The sequence below is a fragment of the Corvus moneduloides genome, chromosome 1 (assembly GCF_009650955.1).
Source record: "Corvus moneduloides isolate bCorMon1 chromosome 1, bCorMon1.pri, whole genome shotgun sequence".
Classification (NCBI taxonomy): domain Eukaryota; kingdom Metazoa; phylum Chordata; class Aves; order Passeriformes; family Corvidae; genus Corvus; species Corvus moneduloides.
Window position 1 is genome coordinate 157,290,706 of NC_045476.1, and position 19,689 is coordinate 157,310,394.

The 19,689-nt window shown below is 38.7% G+C and overlaps 1 protein-coding gene across 2 annotated transcripts in view; it reads right to left on the reverse strand.

The window, feature by feature from the left end:
- ADCY8 (adenylate cyclase 8) overlaps window positions 1-19,689 on the reverse strand; it is a 123,212-nt gene that overhangs the window by 6,609 nt on the left and 96,914 nt on the right. For both annotated transcript variants that reach the window (XM_032133490.1, XM_032133481.1), the window contains 5 exons: window positions 17,363-17,452; window positions 15,844-16,016; window positions 12,935-13,016; window positions 8,403-8,561; window positions 4,582-4,728 (listed from right to left, as the gene is read on the reverse strand). In XM_032133490.1, the coding sequence (XP_031989381.1) occupies window positions 4,582-4,728; window positions 8,403-8,561; window positions 12,935-13,016; window positions 15,844-16,016; window positions 17,363-17,452 (651 nt within the window). The remainder of the gene's footprint in view (window positions 1-4,581; window positions 4,729-8,402; window positions 8,562-12,934; window positions 13,017-15,843; window positions 16,017-17,362; window positions 17,453-19,689) is intronic.

Genomic DNA, 19,689 nt, shown 5'->3' on the forward strand with positions numbered 1-19,689 from the left:
CCGGCCCGCGCAGCCCCGAACGCGACCCCGGGAAGAGCGCGCAGGCACCAGCAGCCCCGACAATTCCAACACGGGAGCGACCGAAGGAGAGAGCAAAGACGCAGCGAGACAAAAAACAGCAGCCACTCGGAAAAAGATCATAGTAACTAAGACCTTAGGGATAGTAAAATGGTATAATGTTAAGCAAAATTATGGTTTTATAACAAGGTGTGACAACCAGCAAGACATATTCGTGCATAGAACTGCTATTAAAAAGAATAACCCTGAAAAATGCATCCCAAGCTTGGGAGATGGAGAGGTGGTGGAATTTAATATTGTACTAGGGAGAAAAGGGTTACAAGCATCGCAGGTCACTGGGCCTGATGGTGTTCCTGTAAAAGGCAGTATATATGCAAAAAATCGTAGTCATGTTAGACAGTATCTCTATTGTAAGTCCCCCTACAGTCTCCCTCTCCTAATCCCACCTTTCCCTTTTACCCTATGTCCTATTACCCCCAGTGTATTCCCAATCCGTTTTTTCATCCATGGTTTCCCTCACAAAACCATGCTTTTGCCAATTGTTTCCCCAAAAATCCCTTTCCAATGCCGAGTGGGGGATGAAAAGGGGGAGGAAAGAAGTTAAACCCTCTCCTGCCTCAGTTTCCCCACAAAGCATGCTCAGAGAGTCCTGTCTCCCTTCTGTCAGCCCTAAGATGTTCCAGAGAATCTGTTTGGACATTTAAAGACTCAGGAGGGTGGCTTGTTTTGTTTTGAAACTGTTCTTGTTATGTTTATCCAGTTGTTTTCATTCTCCTTTTATTAAAATAAAACGGGTGAGGTGTTGGGGTCCCTCCCCTGCCGTGTAGCCCTGGGAGAGGGGCCCTGAGGGCACAGACACGGGGCTTCCCTGTCCCTGCTCAGCCTCGTTCCCATTGGTTGGTTTGTGTTCCCTGCGCGGGCAGAAGGACCCTTGGTCCCGTGACTGGAACAGTTCCTCAGCAGAGCCCCGGCCATGCGGCTGGAGAAATAAACATCTCTGAAACATCTAGCAAGAATCTGTCTGTCCGTATATATTTCCTTTCCACGGGACTCCTGGTTTGATATATGCGTGTTGCAGGATCCCCACTGCAACACTCTGCCACTGCAGTAACCACAGCGCACGTCAGCCGGGGCGCCGGGGCCTTGGAAGCTTTGCTGTTGGTGTGCAGATATCGCACCATCTGTCTCTAATGGGAGGCTGCACAGCCTTGCACGTAGGGAATACAAAGCCATATGGTTAATGGCTCCTGTTCAGGTCAGGAAAGTCCAAAGACTTGACCTGCTTCTCATTTTTCCTCAAACTGCCAGAATGGCCCATTGTGTACCTTTCCCTCTTACAAGGGCAGCTCTCCCAACTGCTCTCTTAAGGAAAAAGATCATTTCCTGTAGCTCTGCCTCTGTGAGCAGTCTGAGAGCACCATGTGTGTGGGCAAGGGGAGAAAATGGTCTTGCTTGAAAACAGTCCATATTTTCATTTCCAGATGGTTGCTAGAAGCAGCAGCAAACAGCACACTAATTTAAAATTTATAATAAATATCTAAAATTACTCTTTAGGAAGGAAAGAAATCATTGGCTTTGACATAATTTAGAAAAGTGATCCCAAGTTATGGGTTTTTTCCTCATTCATTATTGTTCCAAATCTCCTGTTTGTTTCTTTATTTCCCCTGCTTTATCTGGCCTGTTCAATAGCTTCTTTCCTTCTTCAAATAATGGTTTATTTACTAATTACTTTCTTCACAGTATGACAGGATGATGGATTTTGATATTGGGGAAAGATATTCCAACTCAGTCCTAAATCAGCTGCTGTTTGCTAAAACATTTTAAAAAAGCTGCTAATTTAACATGATAGTCCAGGGACATTAGAATGTGGTTTGTATCTAAAAAGCAACTAATGGCTTGATGCTGCAATTCATGCACAGCCAAGGTTGTGTGGAGGTCAGACCCTGGGATCACATGTACGAAATAGTACAAAAAAGAATATTGCAGGACATGGCACACAGCTGCAAAGTAATTAAAGTCTCCCTAGATCTATTACATGGAAAGAAAAGTAACAGATCCAGACTATAACCTTGCTATGTTGCATTAACAAGGAAAACCCTCTAAAAAGAAGAAATAATCCAGATTTCCTTTTTGTGTACCTATCACATTTCCAAACCAGGTCAATTTGTATTTTGACCACAGATTCCATTCAGAAACATAATTTTGGCCTTGTGGACACATCACCCCTAATATTATATATTTCTATTATATATTAATATCTCTGTAAGGAAAAGAGGAAATAGTCAGTGTAGAATCTGACCTGAGCTTAGGAACCCAATTCAGTTGTCTAAACACATGTTTAGTGTGATCTAGAGCACTCTTCCCTTGAAATGGCATCCTGTGTGGGTATCCCAAATCACCTAGGATATATCAAATGGCATCAGGTGCCTATGTCTTACACTCCTGTGTTAAGATTTCTGCATTAGGATGTCTTTCCAGAGGTGTTCACTTGATGCTGAGAAGCACAGTTTCCCCATGGATAACTGAGCTGTTCTGCTCTCAAGCTGCACATCTGCATTTTGCTCTCAGGGCTGTGTTGGAACAGCAGGAAATCTTGGCAAGGAACATAGTGGAAAAAAAAGGAACAGTGACATTGTATAGTGTCAGTCAATAGTTACATGGAAACATTGCTAGCCCTGAAACATTGCACCTGGAATGATTTCTGGTTCCTTTTCCGTGGATAGGATTACTCCTTTCAGTTGTTCTGTCTGGCATATCACCTTTCAGATTGCTTAGACAGAGTAAGCTAATGACATGACCATGCTGCAAGTAGGTTAGCAGTCAGCAGGGCATCACATAATTTCATTTGCTACCTGCACCAAGAACGTATCTCTTCTTCAACTAAACATGTCTGGGACATGATACAGTCCCTAATTAGGTCCTTAATTAATTAAGAGCAGGTGTTAGGGGCCTGAAAGTAATATTGTGTTAGCGCTTTGATTAAACCCTTGTCTTCAGTAATTGCCACAGCAGCAAAGGAATTTTGTTGTGAAGATTACATGAATGTGCATGACAAAATATCTTAGTGCAAAGACTATTTTTATGAATTAATTTGAGTGATAATCATTTTAATCACATCTGGAAATAAAAACAGAACTATTAATCAAGAATCCTCCTGACTGCTGTGCTAGATCTCAGAGGTAAGAAGCAAGCCTTTATACCCATAGAGAAAGCAGTGCAGGAGCTTAGCAAGTGACAGAGTTCTTCTCATGAGGGAATAATTTTGTTCTCTGTTAAAATGCACAGGGAACCATTCCCTGAGAATTCTTCTATTTCTCACTCATCGTTTTAGTATCTCACCAATTATATGGATAAACCCTCAATTTCAGTGTCAATAAACTTAGCCCTGGTCCAGCCTTTATGAGCAACCACTGATTCCCCATGCAGGTGCCCAGGATGAAAGTCACAGGCCAATGATACCATATTTTCCCCTTCCCTTTTCTATCTGGACTATTGCAGTCTGGTGAATAGATCCAATCTCGTTGATAAATAGAGATGGTTCCAGTTCTATTTCTACCACTCAGGGAGCTCAGGAGGGCTGCACACTCCTGAAAACTGCCTGCAGTATATACGTTAAAATTCTCTCTGCTAGGTAACTTTGACCGTACTTTTTCATCCTTTCTCGTTTTGAAGTTTTTTTTAAAGCTCTTCTTTGGTCTATGCTTTGTCTCCTTTCTTAGTTCCTCTTGGGCTCATTGCAGAACATGATACCACCTGCCAAAGCTTCCTTACAAACTACTTAGCAGAATATCCAATTTCTCCTGACTTTCTCTTTGCTTACTAGGTTTTCTTTGCCTCTACCTAGCAATAGCTACATTGGGGATCTGCCTTTTCTTCTCCTTTTTATCTTGTACCCTCCTCAGCTCCTTTTCTGAAATTAACTGGACAGAATACCTAAATAAATTCTTTTTCCTTCCTGTGTCCCTTCCATTAAAAAAAAAAAAAAAATCCTTTCACCTCTGAATTCCTCAGTAAAACAGGCAGCTGAACTTCATTTATCTCTCTATAAAATCCCTAACCAGACAAGTCTCCTCAGTTAATATGTCACCACCACCTTTTGTTCTCTATCCAATATTTGCTTCTGAGCTGTGTGCTTCACATTTAACTGGCCACTGTTTTATCCTTTAACATTCATTGAGTCCATTCAACCAACACCTTCAAAGCAACACCTTTATCTGTTTGTATTTAGAGCACTATTTTCCAGAACAGTTGCAGATACATTCATACTTCTTTCTTCTACAGAACTAAAGCATTTTCTACTTTCAAATACACAGGTTCAGATTTGTGCTTTTATGGATGTTTATACTTGAGTATTGCTTTCAGTCTCTGTCTCATTAGATCATTCAGACAAGATGAAGGGTAAGAAAGCAAACCAGACAATTGTAATATGAGCAAAAAAGAAAAAAATCAGAGAACTATTGGAAGCAAAATAATTACTGATTTTGATAATTTAGGATGATATATTTGCCATTTGGAAACTGATAGTTTAAATGTTTTGAGGTTTTCTCTAGTAGCTGGTATTACCTCATCAAAGTCTGCAATGATTTCATTCAGCAAGCGCAGACATTCTACTCCTTGGTTATTCATCTCAGTCTGGGAATAAAAGTCAGCAAATCCAGGAATAGAAGCAAACATCACACCAACAGCATCATAGGACTGAGAGTATAATTCCTAAAAAAACAAAGAGGAAAAATGAATTGATGTGGCAACATAGGGGAGAAAATGTAATTGGCAGCAATTAGAATAGTTTTCTTACTTTTTCCATGCATAATACCTTAATATCTGATGTTGGCGTTAGTATACTAAAGGTTAGCCAGGTTCAACAGGAGGAGGCTGATGGGTCTTAAAGTTTTTACTGCAGATTTTATGCAGGGTTTTGCCATTCTTTGAAAGCCTGCTCTTTCTGCTTCTCAGGTCAAGGAGCTACACCAGCAAAAGTGAAATAGAAATTTTCCTTTTGATTTCTTGGGGGAATGAGTTAAAGAAATGCAGGGTTCATTGCCAAGTATGAATACCAGTTATCACATTTTCTGGTGGATAATTTGTACTTCACACTACTGCAGCTCTTTACAAGTTTGTTTATTCACAAGTTTTCAGAAAACCCTTACTCTCTGGTAAACTCTGGTTCTCCTAAGGTGGCTGTGGAGCTCTTTGGTTTCCTGGCTCTGGGAGATGTTCTTGCTCTTAGGGTTCGAAAGGAGGGAGAAACAGAAGTGGGGGTGGTAAGAGTTTCTGGGGAGGACAGAAAGCAGCTTATAAGGGATCAGTCACAGGAGGCTATTAGGATAAAGTATGCCCTAGAATACTCTCCCACTTATGTTATTCATATAATTCACTCTGGTACTGAATAACAGGTTTATTTATGGAGGGGCTTGTGCCACTGCATATGTGAAAATGTGGACAGTTCTTTGAACTAAAGCTAATTTTTAAGAACAAAACTAATTTCAACTTTAAAAATCCCAGGGAGTGCCACAACTCCTGGTATGCTTTTCTTTTGGCTAATATACCACCATCATAGGCATTCTCCTTTGATTTTTTTTTTTTTTCCCCTAGCTTCAGTTTCTGTAGTTTTACCTAATGGTGGACACTTCCATTTCTGTTTATGAACATTTCTTATGTCATTATGACCTGAAGTACTTTTTTCTCAATGTTTTTGTTAGTGGTTTTAAGAAATTTTAGTGTTTTGGTTTCATGATAAAAAGAATTACTACTGGTTGCCATACACTTGACATGAACACTTCAGGCCCTTCTTTCTTCATCCTGCTTCTCCTTAGAAAAGCATCCTGAACCTCTGCTCTGCTCTTTGATATGCTGCTAATGCTTCTACTTATGCAGGCTCTTTAGCAATGTGTCTTACAGTAAAAGTGGGGAAATTCTTCTGGTTTCCGAAGCCACTGCAATACTTTGATTGACAAAACACAACTGATTCCCTTCCTGCCCTAACCCTTTCTTTCACTGAAGAACATCTTCAGGCTGATGGAAGCCATACTCTAAGAACACTTTCATGTATATGGAAAAGCTAATACACACATTAGTTTGTGGATGCTTATGAAAGATTTGACAGTGTGTGCTAGCAGCACAAACACACAGCCATACTCTTTCCTTGGATCATGAAGATAGAAAACAACTGACTGAGCCTTCAGTTGCTCCATTTTTCTATTTTTGGTAAGATGCATCAGGACAGAAATAATACATCCATGAGAAACTGCTACAGCACACATTTGGAAATTCATTTTTTTGAGACCGGAGAAATTAACTTAATGGCCAGACATGAACTGCAGGATTGATTGCATTGAAATCTGGTAGATCTTACTGTCTGGCAGCTCATGCATAAATCATCCCCAAGTATAGTTACTCTGGAAATTGCCTTACGAAAAGCAGGGGTGGTGGAATTTAATTCAGTGGCAAATTATTGAAGCATCAGCAGTGATCCATGGGGCATCTGCTTGCTTCTGAAGATTATTATACATGTGACTGTACGTGAATGAGAGTGTAAACGGGGAAAATTATTCCCTGAAAATCCATAATGCTGATGTGCCAGAACACACTCTTGGCTGGCATCGAGGTCTGCTACATTTGCAATGAAACATTTTAACCTGGTTGCTTTCACACCCACATTTTCTCACATGCATAGCAGGCTTTCTATGGCACTTTCATACCCACAGAGTGTAAAATTTCTCAAGAGTGATTTCTAAAGTGCCTTCTCTTGTAGCTTCTCACTGTGTCATCCTTCCCTAGGTGCTACTTGTAATCAGAACACAATGATTCCTCATTGTGCAGTCTAATTCATCTGGCTACATCCATTTCCAAAATGTACAACAGAAAATTGTAGCCTTGCTTCCTTTTTGCTGCATAATGAATAGATATGTCAGTGAATGTTGCAAGATGAATAGGACTGCAATGTGAATCTTGCAATGTTCCTTCCCATTATAAAAGATAATTCCAACATTACATGAGAAAACTGCAGTTTCATCATACATTATATACATTGTACACATCATTATATACATATAATATCATAATATGCATTTACTTTGTTTCAAAAAAAGGAGTAAGTGACTTACTGCTGCTTTCAGAAGCAAATTCTGGACTTTCCTTTATCCCTCTTCAAACTCTGTTTTAGGACTATTCAGAGACTCCATTATCATGTTTTTCTTTGTATATTGCAAACACTTTTTAGGAACATAGCCACAAACTATGTCTCTGAAATGGGTGTTTTGTTATCTGCCACAAACAGGCAATTCAGGGGCAATATGAAATGGAAAAAATGTTCTCTTGTGTCTGAAGATAGGAGAGCCTTAGGTCTGTTGCAGCTTGTTCCTGCCACAGTCACTGTCAAGGCTCTAATAATACTTCTGCAACACTGGGTTATCATAATCTTGAACAGACGTTCTGTTAAATTCACATATAGTTTTTATGAATACTACATTTTCATAGGCTCATAGGTTGGAACAGACTTCTGAATGTAATTTAATACAGTTTGCTTTCAAAGCAGGACCAATTAGATCAAATCTTTCACAGCCTTTTTCAGTTGAGGTTTGAGCCCAGCTCTGCCTTCACAGAATCACAGAATTGCTGTGGTTGGAAGGGACCTCTGGAGGTTATCCAGGCCAACCCCCCTGCCCAGGCAGGGTCACCTAGAGCTGGCGACACAGGAATGCCTCCAGGTGGGGTTTGAATGTCTCCAGAGAGGAAGACTCCATGACCTCTGTGAGCAGCCTGTTCCAGGACTCTGCCACCCTCAATGTAAAGAAGTTCTTCCTCATGTTGAGGTGGAACATTTTGTGTTTTAATTTATGGCCATTGATCCTTGTCCTGTTCCTGGGCACCCCTGAAAAGAGCCTGGAGCCATCCTATTGGTACCTGCCTTGGAGATATTTAAATGCATTAATGTGATCCCTTCTCAGTCTTTTCTTCCCAAGTCTCTCCTCATGAGAGAGATCCTCCAGACCCCTAATAATGTCTTCTTTATAAATACTCATTAGGTACTTGATGATAACAATGAGATATTTCAGCCTTTTCTTCTTAAAGTTGTATGATCCCACGTCTCTCAGCCTTTCCTCACACACTATGTACCCCTATCTCCCAGTCATTTTGGTGACTTTCTGCTAGACTTGCTCTATGTGTGTCTCCTACTGGTGAGTCTGAACATGGAAACATCACTCCAGATGTGGTCCTAGAACCTTTACTTTAAAACATGATTGTTTTTCAGTGTTGATCAGATACCAGATATATTGGCAGTTTTTGTGCAATGAATCCTATCAAGAACCAAGCTTCAACAATTTCCTGCCAGATCTACTTTTCTTTTACTAATTAGACAAAAATATCAGAAAACTGACACGTACTTCATTATCCCGATCCTTTTCCAGGAAGTGACGGGCAACATGACTGGGTAAAATATTCCTTAGCATGTTTTCATTGTGCTCCCTTAGCTCTTTCATTTCATTGATTTCTTCTTTTGCTTGAACACGCCACAGAAAATCCAGCCTTGCTGTGTATTCAAGCTGTAGTTTCAGAAAGGAAAAAGAGGCAAAAATAAAACCTGACAAGATGAGTAGAGATTGTATTGCTCTCCTGGCAGACTGCTCCTGCCATGTAACCACCTTCAGTGCTGCTGAAGATCTCTGAAACAATTTGATTTTTTTGCCAGAAAAAGAGATTATTTCTTTGCCTTATGTACAGTGACATTTTCAGACTAATCTTGGGCAAAATAATATTTTTCATATTGCTGCTATGGTCGTTGGATATAAACTGTCACCAAATTATTTTCCCTTTAAACACCTTGTTATTAGTCAGGTAATGGAGTCAGACAAGAGATAAGGTATTGGCAGGTATTGATATGAAATAAATGTGTTCCCCTTTTCATAAGTGTTTTCAAATTAAATGAGAAAATAGCATAAGAGTAACTCCAAACTCTTGGCAGGGACGTCCTTCTCAAGTATGAACATCTTTGAGCAAACTCTATATAACAGCCCAATGTACTCCCAAAGAGAACTTCCAAATCTGTGGCACCAAAATGATATACTGTTGGAACATGCACTTATTTGCAAATTTAGTCTTCTAAAAAATAGTGGAAAACATGCTATTTGTCATCCCCTAGAATACTCTGTCCCTGATTTTGGCATCAGAGTCTACAATCGCAGTTTAGCACATGCAAAATCTCAGTGCCTGCTACCCTCAGCTAAAAACTGAAGTTAAGTGATTTCCAGTGCAGTGTGTGTGCAGAACAAAAGCTGTGCACAGCTGAGCTTATACATGCATACATATATATGCATTGTTTATATATATAAATTCATATTCATTTAAACATGAATGGCAACTGTCTGCTAGCTGAAGCAGGGAACATGTTGAAGCATCGTGCGGCTTGCCTGAGAGGCACATGTGTGTCAGCACATGGACAGGCCCAACACTGCCAGAGATTGTGTGCATTACACTGAAGCAGTGTTTTAAGCAGATTTTGAGGCAGCTGACACTGTAGCTTGCTCAAGGGGTGACTTATTAAGCTACAGCATTATTGAAAATGATGGAAATATATATATAGTCAGTAAACTGAAAGAGAAAATATATTTGTGAGGTCTGAGATGCTCCAACCAGAGATAATAACACCCAGCAGAGAAATGTATTATATCAGAAAACAGATAAATTTTACAATTTTGAGAGATATCAAATGGTTTACCAAAAGGTGCTGGGATTAAGGAATTTTTTGAAATATAATTCATATACCAAACTGAAATAAAGGGGCGGCCTGCAGTGGGTGGGAATGACTGAGGGGGTTCAGGCATTGTTTAGTGACTCATCTTGGTCACAGTTTTAGTAAGCAGCAGTCATGAATGGCAGACTCCTCAGGAGAAAAAAAAGCAAAGCACTTTGCAAGAGACCTTTTATGTTGACTCTAGGGAGCTTTCCTTCCTAAAAGCTGAAAGTGACCATGGTTTGGTATAAACTTCCAAAGTCTGTATGCAACATGGCAGTGCTTTACTTGCCCTCTGTTCATATCTTTGTAAACAATCTCTTTTCTACTAATATGTTCATCTTCTGTCTGTGACCATTAATTCCCTGAATTAATGGCAACAAAAAACCTGCCAGGAAAAAGTATTTTAAACAACTTTTTCACCATTTTTCAGCTTCCTTTGACCTTCCTTTTGTGCTAGAAGACAGAGCCCATACCAGATAATTGACTTTTATCGCTATCAACTAACTGAGAAGAAAACATTAACTATAAATTTGCAAGGACTTCTAAAGGTATTTTAAAGATTAACTTCAAATAGGAGCTGCTGCTGGATTTTGAGTTCTTTGATGCTTCAAGACATTTAATACTACTACAATAAGAGCTTTGCAAAAAAATGGTGGTACAGTTTTTCAAAGCTGATTTTTTATGCTGCTCTACAGGGAAATGTCACATCTCTAAGCCTTGCTCAGAATAGCAGCAGCTAATCTTTACATTTTAGATAACATCATTCTGGTTATTTATGATCACATTTTAGCATGAAATACTTTTCTTTCATCATCAGTGGACTACCAAGATCACCCTGTCAGCTCAGAAATAAAGGAGTGCTACATATGAGGTTTGAAAATAGAAAATATTAAGAAGATGCTTTGCTAAGTTCTTTTATTTGCTAAAACTAAAAAAATTATAGGGTTGAGTTTTAGGTTTGTTGTTTGATTGTCTAAAGAAATATTCCTGGACATAAATCCCAAAATGTCCATATTCTCCTGCCCTGATATGTAGCTTTAGGAAACGCCTCGAATTCCAATAGCTAGTGAAGAAAAGAGAGATGTATTACACAGAGAGCGAACATTATGTCCTCTACATGCTGCAGAACCCAACCACTCTGCAGACAATTGCCACATGCAATTAAATTAAATCTAATAAGATGGTGTCACACACCTTTTTCTCAAATTTAATTTTAAATTCTGGGTGCAAAATCTGGGATTAACTTTAAATCACAATGCATAAAGAACAATAGTTAATTATTCAGAAATTGAAGGTCCATACATTTAATCTTACAAAAGGAATATCTTTCACTCAATCCACCTAGAATGAGGCAAGTTTTAAACTATTCCACTTCAGAATACTTTTGCAGGTTGTGAGATGGGAAGATGTGCTGCAGGACAGCTGTATTGGACTGAATGTACTCTTCAATTCTTACTGTTGAAGAGTTTTTTTTTTAATGTGCTCTGAATGAAACTTTCATATATATATTAAGTTGGCAACCATATAGAGATCTTTAGGTTAACTTTATAGTAAGAAATTAAGCAATACAATGAAATGTTCCTGGACACCACTGTTGGATGCTGTTAAATTGACAGAGATTATGGGTCATTTGGGAGAACAGGCAGGAGTTAGCACATCTCAGGGACCATTTCCAAAGGCTGTTTTAGTGCAGCCACCCTGTTTTATGGAACAAGAAAGGTTAATAAAATGGAAAACAACTTGTGCTCAGCTTACAGGCTGCTGGGCTGGAAAATACTCTTAAACACCCCAGATCAGGCTTTTGTAGAAGACAGACATTTGCACTCAGGATTGGGATCCTGAAGAGCATTGCCTGGCTTCTGCCTATTTCTTGCTCTCCCTAAACTCCTCCGGTGTTGTTTTTCTTAGTACTTTGGCTGATTCCCAAGCCTAAGATTTTTATCTTGACATATGTTAATAATCATTGGGAATACTGTAAGGCTTATCACAAATTTGGGTTGTTCAGTTATTATTTGTTCCATATTTTTCCTAAAGTATATTTTGATAAAGATATGTCGCAGTGCATTGCTTTCCATCAAATTTAAACCTGCACATTGTGCAAAATGCATTTCATCCCTTGCTTCCTCTACTCACTCATACCTCATTCCCTCAAAAAGAAGATAAACAGCAGGAAAATTAATAGAATATTTAGGTGTTGGCTTCTTTTTGCTCTCCTGTGGAAGGAATGGAGGCTGTAACTTCTGGGAAAGCTTAGAAAGTTAGAGTGTATAACACTGTCCTACTCATCACAGCATCATTCCTTCCTCTCTTACTGCCTCACTGTGGGAGGATTGAGAAATGCTGGTATTCCTCAGCCTAATGGTCTTGAGGGTAAAACCTTTAGGCAAGTCAACAAAGTCTAAAGGCAACTGTGCTTGGTACTTGCTTTAATAGAGCAGCCCCCTTGCTTTTTGTGATCAGAAATCAGCATGTTTGCCACCCAGAGCTTGAGAACCAGAAATGCTGTGGAGAAAACACCCTGCTTTTGATGGTTTTTATTCAATGCATTTGTTATTTTAAATCTAAAATTTTCACAGTTCTCTCTCCCTGTGCATTGTTTATGTATTCCTGAGACACCCAGTTGCTCAATTCCTCATTGAGGATATCAATCCTAAAGGTCTGAGGCCACTAAATCCTGGTTAAGATCTAGGTCCATGTGAAAGGATTCTTGTAAGTGGTCCATGACACAGATGAGTTAGTACTGGTGGTTAACCCAAATTTTCCTCATTTCTTTGAGCCTGTTGTTCTTTCTCTATAAACATAATAAGCTATTTCTCTGTAGTTTCATTTTTTACTGGTATTTATTCCCTTTCTTTATTTTGGGTTTGACTACTCAAGTACACTGGAGCTGTCAGGTCCCTTCAGAACTGCACATGTGTCTAAAATAATGGCATCTGGTTTGTTCCTTCAATTCAAAAATGCAATATAATTTGAGTATTGCTGAATAGAATGTTGCACATGTTCTTTAAGAGTGCTAGGCAGTGTCAGATGTGGGCTTTCTTTAATCAGGTTCTGCATATGGTTTATTAAATTGTGAAAGGTCATATGTTCAAGAGGGTAAAAAGGCAGTTGGTATTTTAAAAGTAATTGTTGTCACATCTTCTAATTGCAAGGGCAAAGGGAAAGGTTGAAGAAAATGTTTACCTGTTGACCATGATAAAACACAGCTAAAAGGAACATTGCCATGAGTAGTAAAGATGCCTCTTTTGTGCCCAGGAAGTCCGTGCTGGAAAAAAAAATTCCAAAGTAAAATACAGTTATTGATTTGTCAATATTGTAATTGTTCAGAAATTTCATTTCATAAGTGGTAGTTTTTGTTGTGCTTTAAAATATCCCCTGTATTTGAAAATGTAATTTAGCAGTAATTAGTTAAGAGAACAGGAGTGTAATTGGAGAGCCCCCTGTTTGGTGACATGTCTTAAGTAACTAAATTGTAGCCTACAGGAGGTACACAGGAGGTGATGAGCTTTCACTTTCAAGCGTGATATGCAAGCTGTGTGTCAGTCAGTCTCTTCCTGGGAGCTTGGTAAACAGCCCCTGTGGAGTGCAGGCGGTGGCATCTTGAGGGGGAAAGGTTGAGGGAGAGCTGACAAAGGGAAACTTCCAGGCTGTGAAAGTAAAAGCCCAGTGAATAAGGCTAGAGATAAAGGATGAACTCCAAGGCAGGAGCTGAAATTAAACATTCCCATATTGTGAGAAGGGTTTGGAGATGACAGGAACGAAGTGTGGATTAAAAGAGGATCAAAAAAATGGCAAACAGTAGCTAGGACTGGCTTTACTGAGCTACAAAGTGGAGACCAGAGAGGCCTGCGACAAGGGAGGTAAAGGAAACCCTTGCAGAACACAGGAAGCAAAGATGAGCCAAGCAGGTACTGGCTGTATGAAATCACTGAGGTGCTCTGTATGGAGCATGAAGAAAATGTGACAAAATAAGGTGAAAGGGGTTCAAAGCAGTAACAGGGGGTTTCAAATATGAAGAAATTACAGTTATGTGAAAAGATGAATAAAAACTGATGAAAGTATCTTTGTATGCCAGGGTTTTTTTAAAAAACATATTTCCCAGGGAGAAGACAAAAGAAATTGGGGAACTGATAGAGCCAAACTTATAGTAAAACAAAAGAGAGAAAAAATTAAATTTGGAGATGAATTGAACAGGTATACTTGTCAATTATTTTGTTTAAGGGAGATGAGAAAAGGAAGTTGTTATGTGATGATAAAACCTTGAAAATTTGAAAAAAAAATAATAAATGAGTAAATGAAGACCAGAAGTTGGAAGAGATTTTGGGACAATCTTTAGTCTACCTTGAGATCTAAGAACAAAGCAAAGTCCAGACACTCGATCTGTTTTCTGTAGTGTTTTTTAAAGAAGTATTGGATGATATTTGTCAGAAAAGGACTCCCATGACAGAGAAATTGGAGAAAGAAAGGGCAGAACTTGCTGGAGACTAAACCAAAAGGAAACTTTTTTGTGAGAGAGATAACTGAACTGACTTTGTGGTCCTGATGAATTTACTGTGCTGGAAATATGCTGCTATGGGCTGAGTCATCAATACAGAGCAAGAGGAAGCAGGAAGCATCCTTGTCATCTGCAAATATGCTGGAATTAAAATGTTTCCTATTTTGAAGTTGCCTGAAATACAACGTTCAAAAGAATGCATTCCAAAAGGACCCCTTGTACACTGGCTAAAGGCAAGAGCCTTAAAGGTCTTAGTTATGAACTCATCTTTTATTGCATATTGTGGTGTTGTAGGTATAGCCACCATAGCTGGATGAGTTTTGTAGGGAGTTGCAAACCCTTTTATTCAGCTGGTTTATATAGCGAGAAACCAAAAAAAAATTCAGGGTACACAGTCTTGAACTTTATTCTCCTTAATATCAGAGCTCAGGTTCATACCCTTGTCGTGAGAGAGGAGCATCTCAGCTGATTTCCCTATGTCCTGGGCTATTGGCTACTCCAGAGATTATTCCTGTTTCTTTCTTGCTTTTCTGTGATAACAGTCACAAAAGAGTTTCACTGACATGGGGAATAGAGGCTACTCTGGATTCTTCAAAATTGTCACACAAAAGAGAATCTTTGCCATGCCTGGTTAGTGACAATTATCATGATTTCTACTTCTAGTTACTTAGCCAAAGTATTGCTTACTGCCATTTGTCAGATTTCTTGGGGTCTGCTCTGAATATATGATATGTCTGTAGGATGGTAACTAGTATTAGAAAAAGGAATTACACCCCAAATCTCTGGTACCTTGCTACTGTAGGGAGCGAGTAAGGAAACATATGCATGCAGAGCCTCGCTATGTGTAAGGAGTGGCTGTTGTGAGAATTAATTGTACTTCAAATCCATGCTTTTCTCTGACTCTGAACATCTTCATCTGGCATGCACTTACAAGCACAAGCAACTGCAATGCCACATTGGTCAAGATTTAAAGACTGAAGAGGTGTTTTCCTGAATGAGCTAATTTACTGCTCCTCTAGATTCAGTTTTTGCAACACTCATAGCATCTCTGACTCTGCAAATTAGTGTGGCTCTTCTGTCCTTCTCTTCAGTTCCTCTTGCTGGGAAGGAAGCCTGGGAGATGCAGGAGGAGGAGTGCGTCCTTCAAACACTCTCCTAAAAAACAGGATCACTCCCGTGTTTCTTATATATTTCACAACTTCACATTATTTATTTGGATTTTATTCTAAAAAATCAATTGTTTACTCCTGTTTTCTTAAATTGGGGGGAATTTTTCGATGGATATCTCTGAAGCTTTCAAGAATAGAAACATTCAAGGTATGTGCATTGCAATGCATATTTTTAGTCAACATTGATAGACTATAGGAGACATAAAAAACAAACCCTGCCCAATATTTAAACGTCCTCACAAAATGAACACTTTAATAAAAAGGCTTGAGAAAGAAACACATTATAAATAACTTTTAATTAGTCATTGCCTGTAGCAAATATCACTCCATATTTAACTGTGGTGCTATCCAATACACTTATCCTCTGGCAAGACTTGAACCATCACCTTACGAAAAAGCAGTTTCTGAAGGGGGCTGTGAACACTTACTCTCCATTGTGGTTAAAGTTGTCATATTGCAGAAAAAGGGAAGCATAAATGGTCTCAGTCAGCAGAGAGTAGATTGCAATCATGATGAGAAGTACTGCCAGCTTCAGGACAGAGTTGAGACGAAGAAAAACTGCACAAGTCACCATTGCCAGCACACCAGTGAAGACAAAATACTGAACAGAAAACAGCACTGGTTAATTTTGGGGATCAGAGATAAGCATCTATGTAAATAATCAAGTGACCAGAAGTATAGAAAGATTGCTTTGGATTTCAGTGCTCAGCTAAGTCCTCTTAGGGTCCAGGGCACTTTGAAAATAAGCATTTTGCTAAAATAGAATGTGAAATTACAAATTCTCTATTTTTCATGGCACCTCCACATCAACAGAAATCCTTTTCTGTGTCTTTATGGCATTTTCCTTGCATTATGAGGGAAATGGCATCCTCTGTAATTAAAGGAGGAAAGGAAGAGATGCTGCATGCTGTAGTTTGCTAATAAAAAGTTAACTGGGAGAAAACAATTTATATTCCTTTGGATTCTGAATTTCCACAAGACTCACATTAATCAGGATGGAAGAATAATTTTTCTGCTTTAATTTTTCCCATGCTATTGAAGAGAGGATAAAGCCACAGGTTTGGGAGGTTTGGGCTTTTTTTTTTTTTTTTTTTTTTTTTAAATTTTTAATATTGCTGGTCTAGCTTGGCTACATTACTCTCTTTAAATGTGATGCCTGGAAGTTTTATTCGTATCTCATTTTCTAATCTCTTCATTGTCTCATTTTTCTCAATGATTAGTCATCTGCCAAATGCAATCCATGCAGCTGATACTGGATAGAGAGAGACAATCACGGTCATGAGCTCTTCAGATTTAAAATAGCAACATCAACACCCACAGTCCAAATGTAGTTTAAATTAACTCTGATCACACAGCTTTAGGAGTGATCGTATTCATTTTTCTGAGTACAGTTTTTCTTTAGTATAGCTTCTCTGTAGGAAAGTCTGCATCCCTGCTGTTTAGAGCATACTGCTGGCAGTATCATGACACTGCCATATGACTTTCTAAGCAACATACTTCTCTTATCTACACATGACCAACACACTGATTTTGTTGCCTGCTTGCTCATCTTAGAGAGGATTTCTATCTTTTTTTTTCTCCAAAAGCAAACGTAAAATAACCACAGCAATCTAACTGCTGGTTTTGCCATGTGAGAAATTTTGCTCTCCATTAGATTCATACAAATTAGGTAATATGTTTTATTGCACTAGGTTCATTGAATCATTGCTGGATGTGTTTTCAGCATAAAGACTCTATACAAAGTTCAAAAGTTCAATCTAGATTGCAATGCCCCATTAGATCGTAAGGTTAATTCCTTCTGTAACCAGCCTCTGTTTTTTCTATCAGCCTGTGGTTAGATGGAAATGTTCCCTTCTTCACAGTGTTGAGCCTCTGACTCCACGGTAGTGGTTTCCATATAACCTTTGTGGATCCACACTTCAGATTCAAAAGTACCCTCAGAAATACCTCAGGACAGGAACAGATGTCCGTAAAAGAAGCAGAGGAATTGAAGGTCTGGTTCTTCAGGGCTATTGGTTTGTCAAAATCACACCATAGCTGTGAAGAAATAAAACAAAATCAGGGCTATATTGTGCACTGGTGACTAATTGCTTGTCTGCTTGGCTGGGTTCAGGGGTGGGACTGGCTGACCTGCTGCTCTCCTTGCCAGCTCCCCAGCTGGCACCAAGGACTGAATAAATGGACAGTAAGAAGACATACTGTGGAGATTGAATCAAAAAAGGGGAGCTATTTGTGCTGCAGACATTCAGCATCTTAACAGCCTCCCTATGCTCTCTTGTCAGAGCGGAAAGATGAGCTCCTCCAGGATTTCCAGAGGACTGATGTTGGACTCTTAAGAATTACCTCTCGAAGTGCTTAGATTTTGCTAAAAAATATAGAGAAAATTATTTAATTGGGAGCATAAAATCAGATTGCATATGTGCCCTTTCTGCAAGCTGTTTTCATCTGCTATGGATAGTGTTATCTTTCTGGGTATGGGACATCTATCCTTAATTTCCATGACATCACACAGAACTGGTTGTACCAAAACATAATGTGGTCCCAGAACAGCAACTGTGGTGCTTAGAATGGAAGGGAATGAAAATTCATTCGTGAAACAGTAGTTCTGATAATGTAATATTGCCTTTTGCTGTTATGACCTGCATTCATTTTAATGGTATTTCCAACCAAGAGTATTAGATATAAAGAAAAAAGCAGTGTCGAGTTGCAATATATTATGGTCTTAGAATGCAGGAAAAGAATCATTAATTGTTTCATATTTTGACACTTCAAGTAGATTGAGTCTCCTGTTATATATATTAATTTACTCTGATTTTTTATAATAGGTCATTTCATCAACCTGATGTGTACAAGCTAGTTACAGGTCTTTTTTTCCAACAGAGTTAGAGAATTTGTTTAATGAAGCCCAATTTATTATCATTAAATTCTAATTAATTTTGAACTTGGGACTCTTTTGCTTGTTCTTTCAGCAATTCAGCCATCTCTGCAGTGCAGTTGTATTACCTGGCTGGCTGTGCAATCTTCTGTGACACCAGACAATTAATGGTACCTTCTGAAAGTTTATGAGGTGTACAGCACCTCTCTGCAGGGCAGAATCTCACAAGAAAAAGTACAGTGTTTTTTTAAAAGACTTTCAGGATCAGAAACTTAAATTTATAAAAATAAGAATGCACTTAAGACTCAAAAGACTCACTTGTCCTGCTGGTGAAACCAAAGCTTTATGGCTTTTCTTAGAAAGCATCTGAGTCTTAGACCCCTCAAACTGGCTGCATTTGAACTCAGTGGACACATAAAGCTGCAAGGCTGAGATACATTAGCTGTTCTTAAATGCATGCAGGTCCCTCCGGAACAAACTATTTTTATGGGAGAACTTTGACATACAAAATAACGAGATTATATGAATGTTGTGATTTTCTATAGAGGCCAGGGCTCAGTGACTCAAGTCATTGTCCATCTAAATATATGACAATACATATAACGGTTTACTGCTTTATTGAAAACCACTGGTGTGACAGTAAAAAGTAATAATTTTCTTTTGATTGTTTTTGGATTAGCCAACCCAGAAGATTGCAGAAGACACAATCTTAACAAAACAATGCAGAAGAAGTCAGAGGAGATAACAAATTGGGCATGGATAGCTTGTTTCAAGATCAAGACTAATTCTACCAAAATCTTTCCTGAAAGGTATTTGTTAGACATGATTTTAAAACCTCTAAATTCTAAAACACTGCTTAGTGTTTTATATTGTAATGCACCACTGTCCTTTTCTTCAGGAAGTTTTCAGCCCAATGGAAATCCAGACATTTACTGTATATTTTTCTGTAATGATAGAAATGAGTGGCTGCATTTTTCTTTCTCTGACTTACTCTCCTATCAGTGATACTTTTGATCTATCGGTGAGACATTTACCACATTCTTGGCTCAGGCTTCAGCACCTGTCAGGTTGTCTGACATTATAATCTGCCTAAATTATGCAAAGCTCTCTCATGTTGCTGAATACATCAGGATAATCAGGGTTCTCCTGGAGTTTTAAAAATTATTATTTTAGTAATTTTTAAATTTTTCTTTGTAATCTAAATAATAATATAACTGTAAGATGATCTGAGAATTTGAGAGGAAGAATTTAATATCCATAAGCATTTTTAGGATTGACAGTCTTTAAGAAAGTATTTCAGCAAGTCAGAAAATTACAAATGGTCCTCAAAGGGTGGATATGTCGAGCAGAAAGTAAAAAAAAGGTCTTAAAAATAGATGATACTCATAAGGGAGAAATA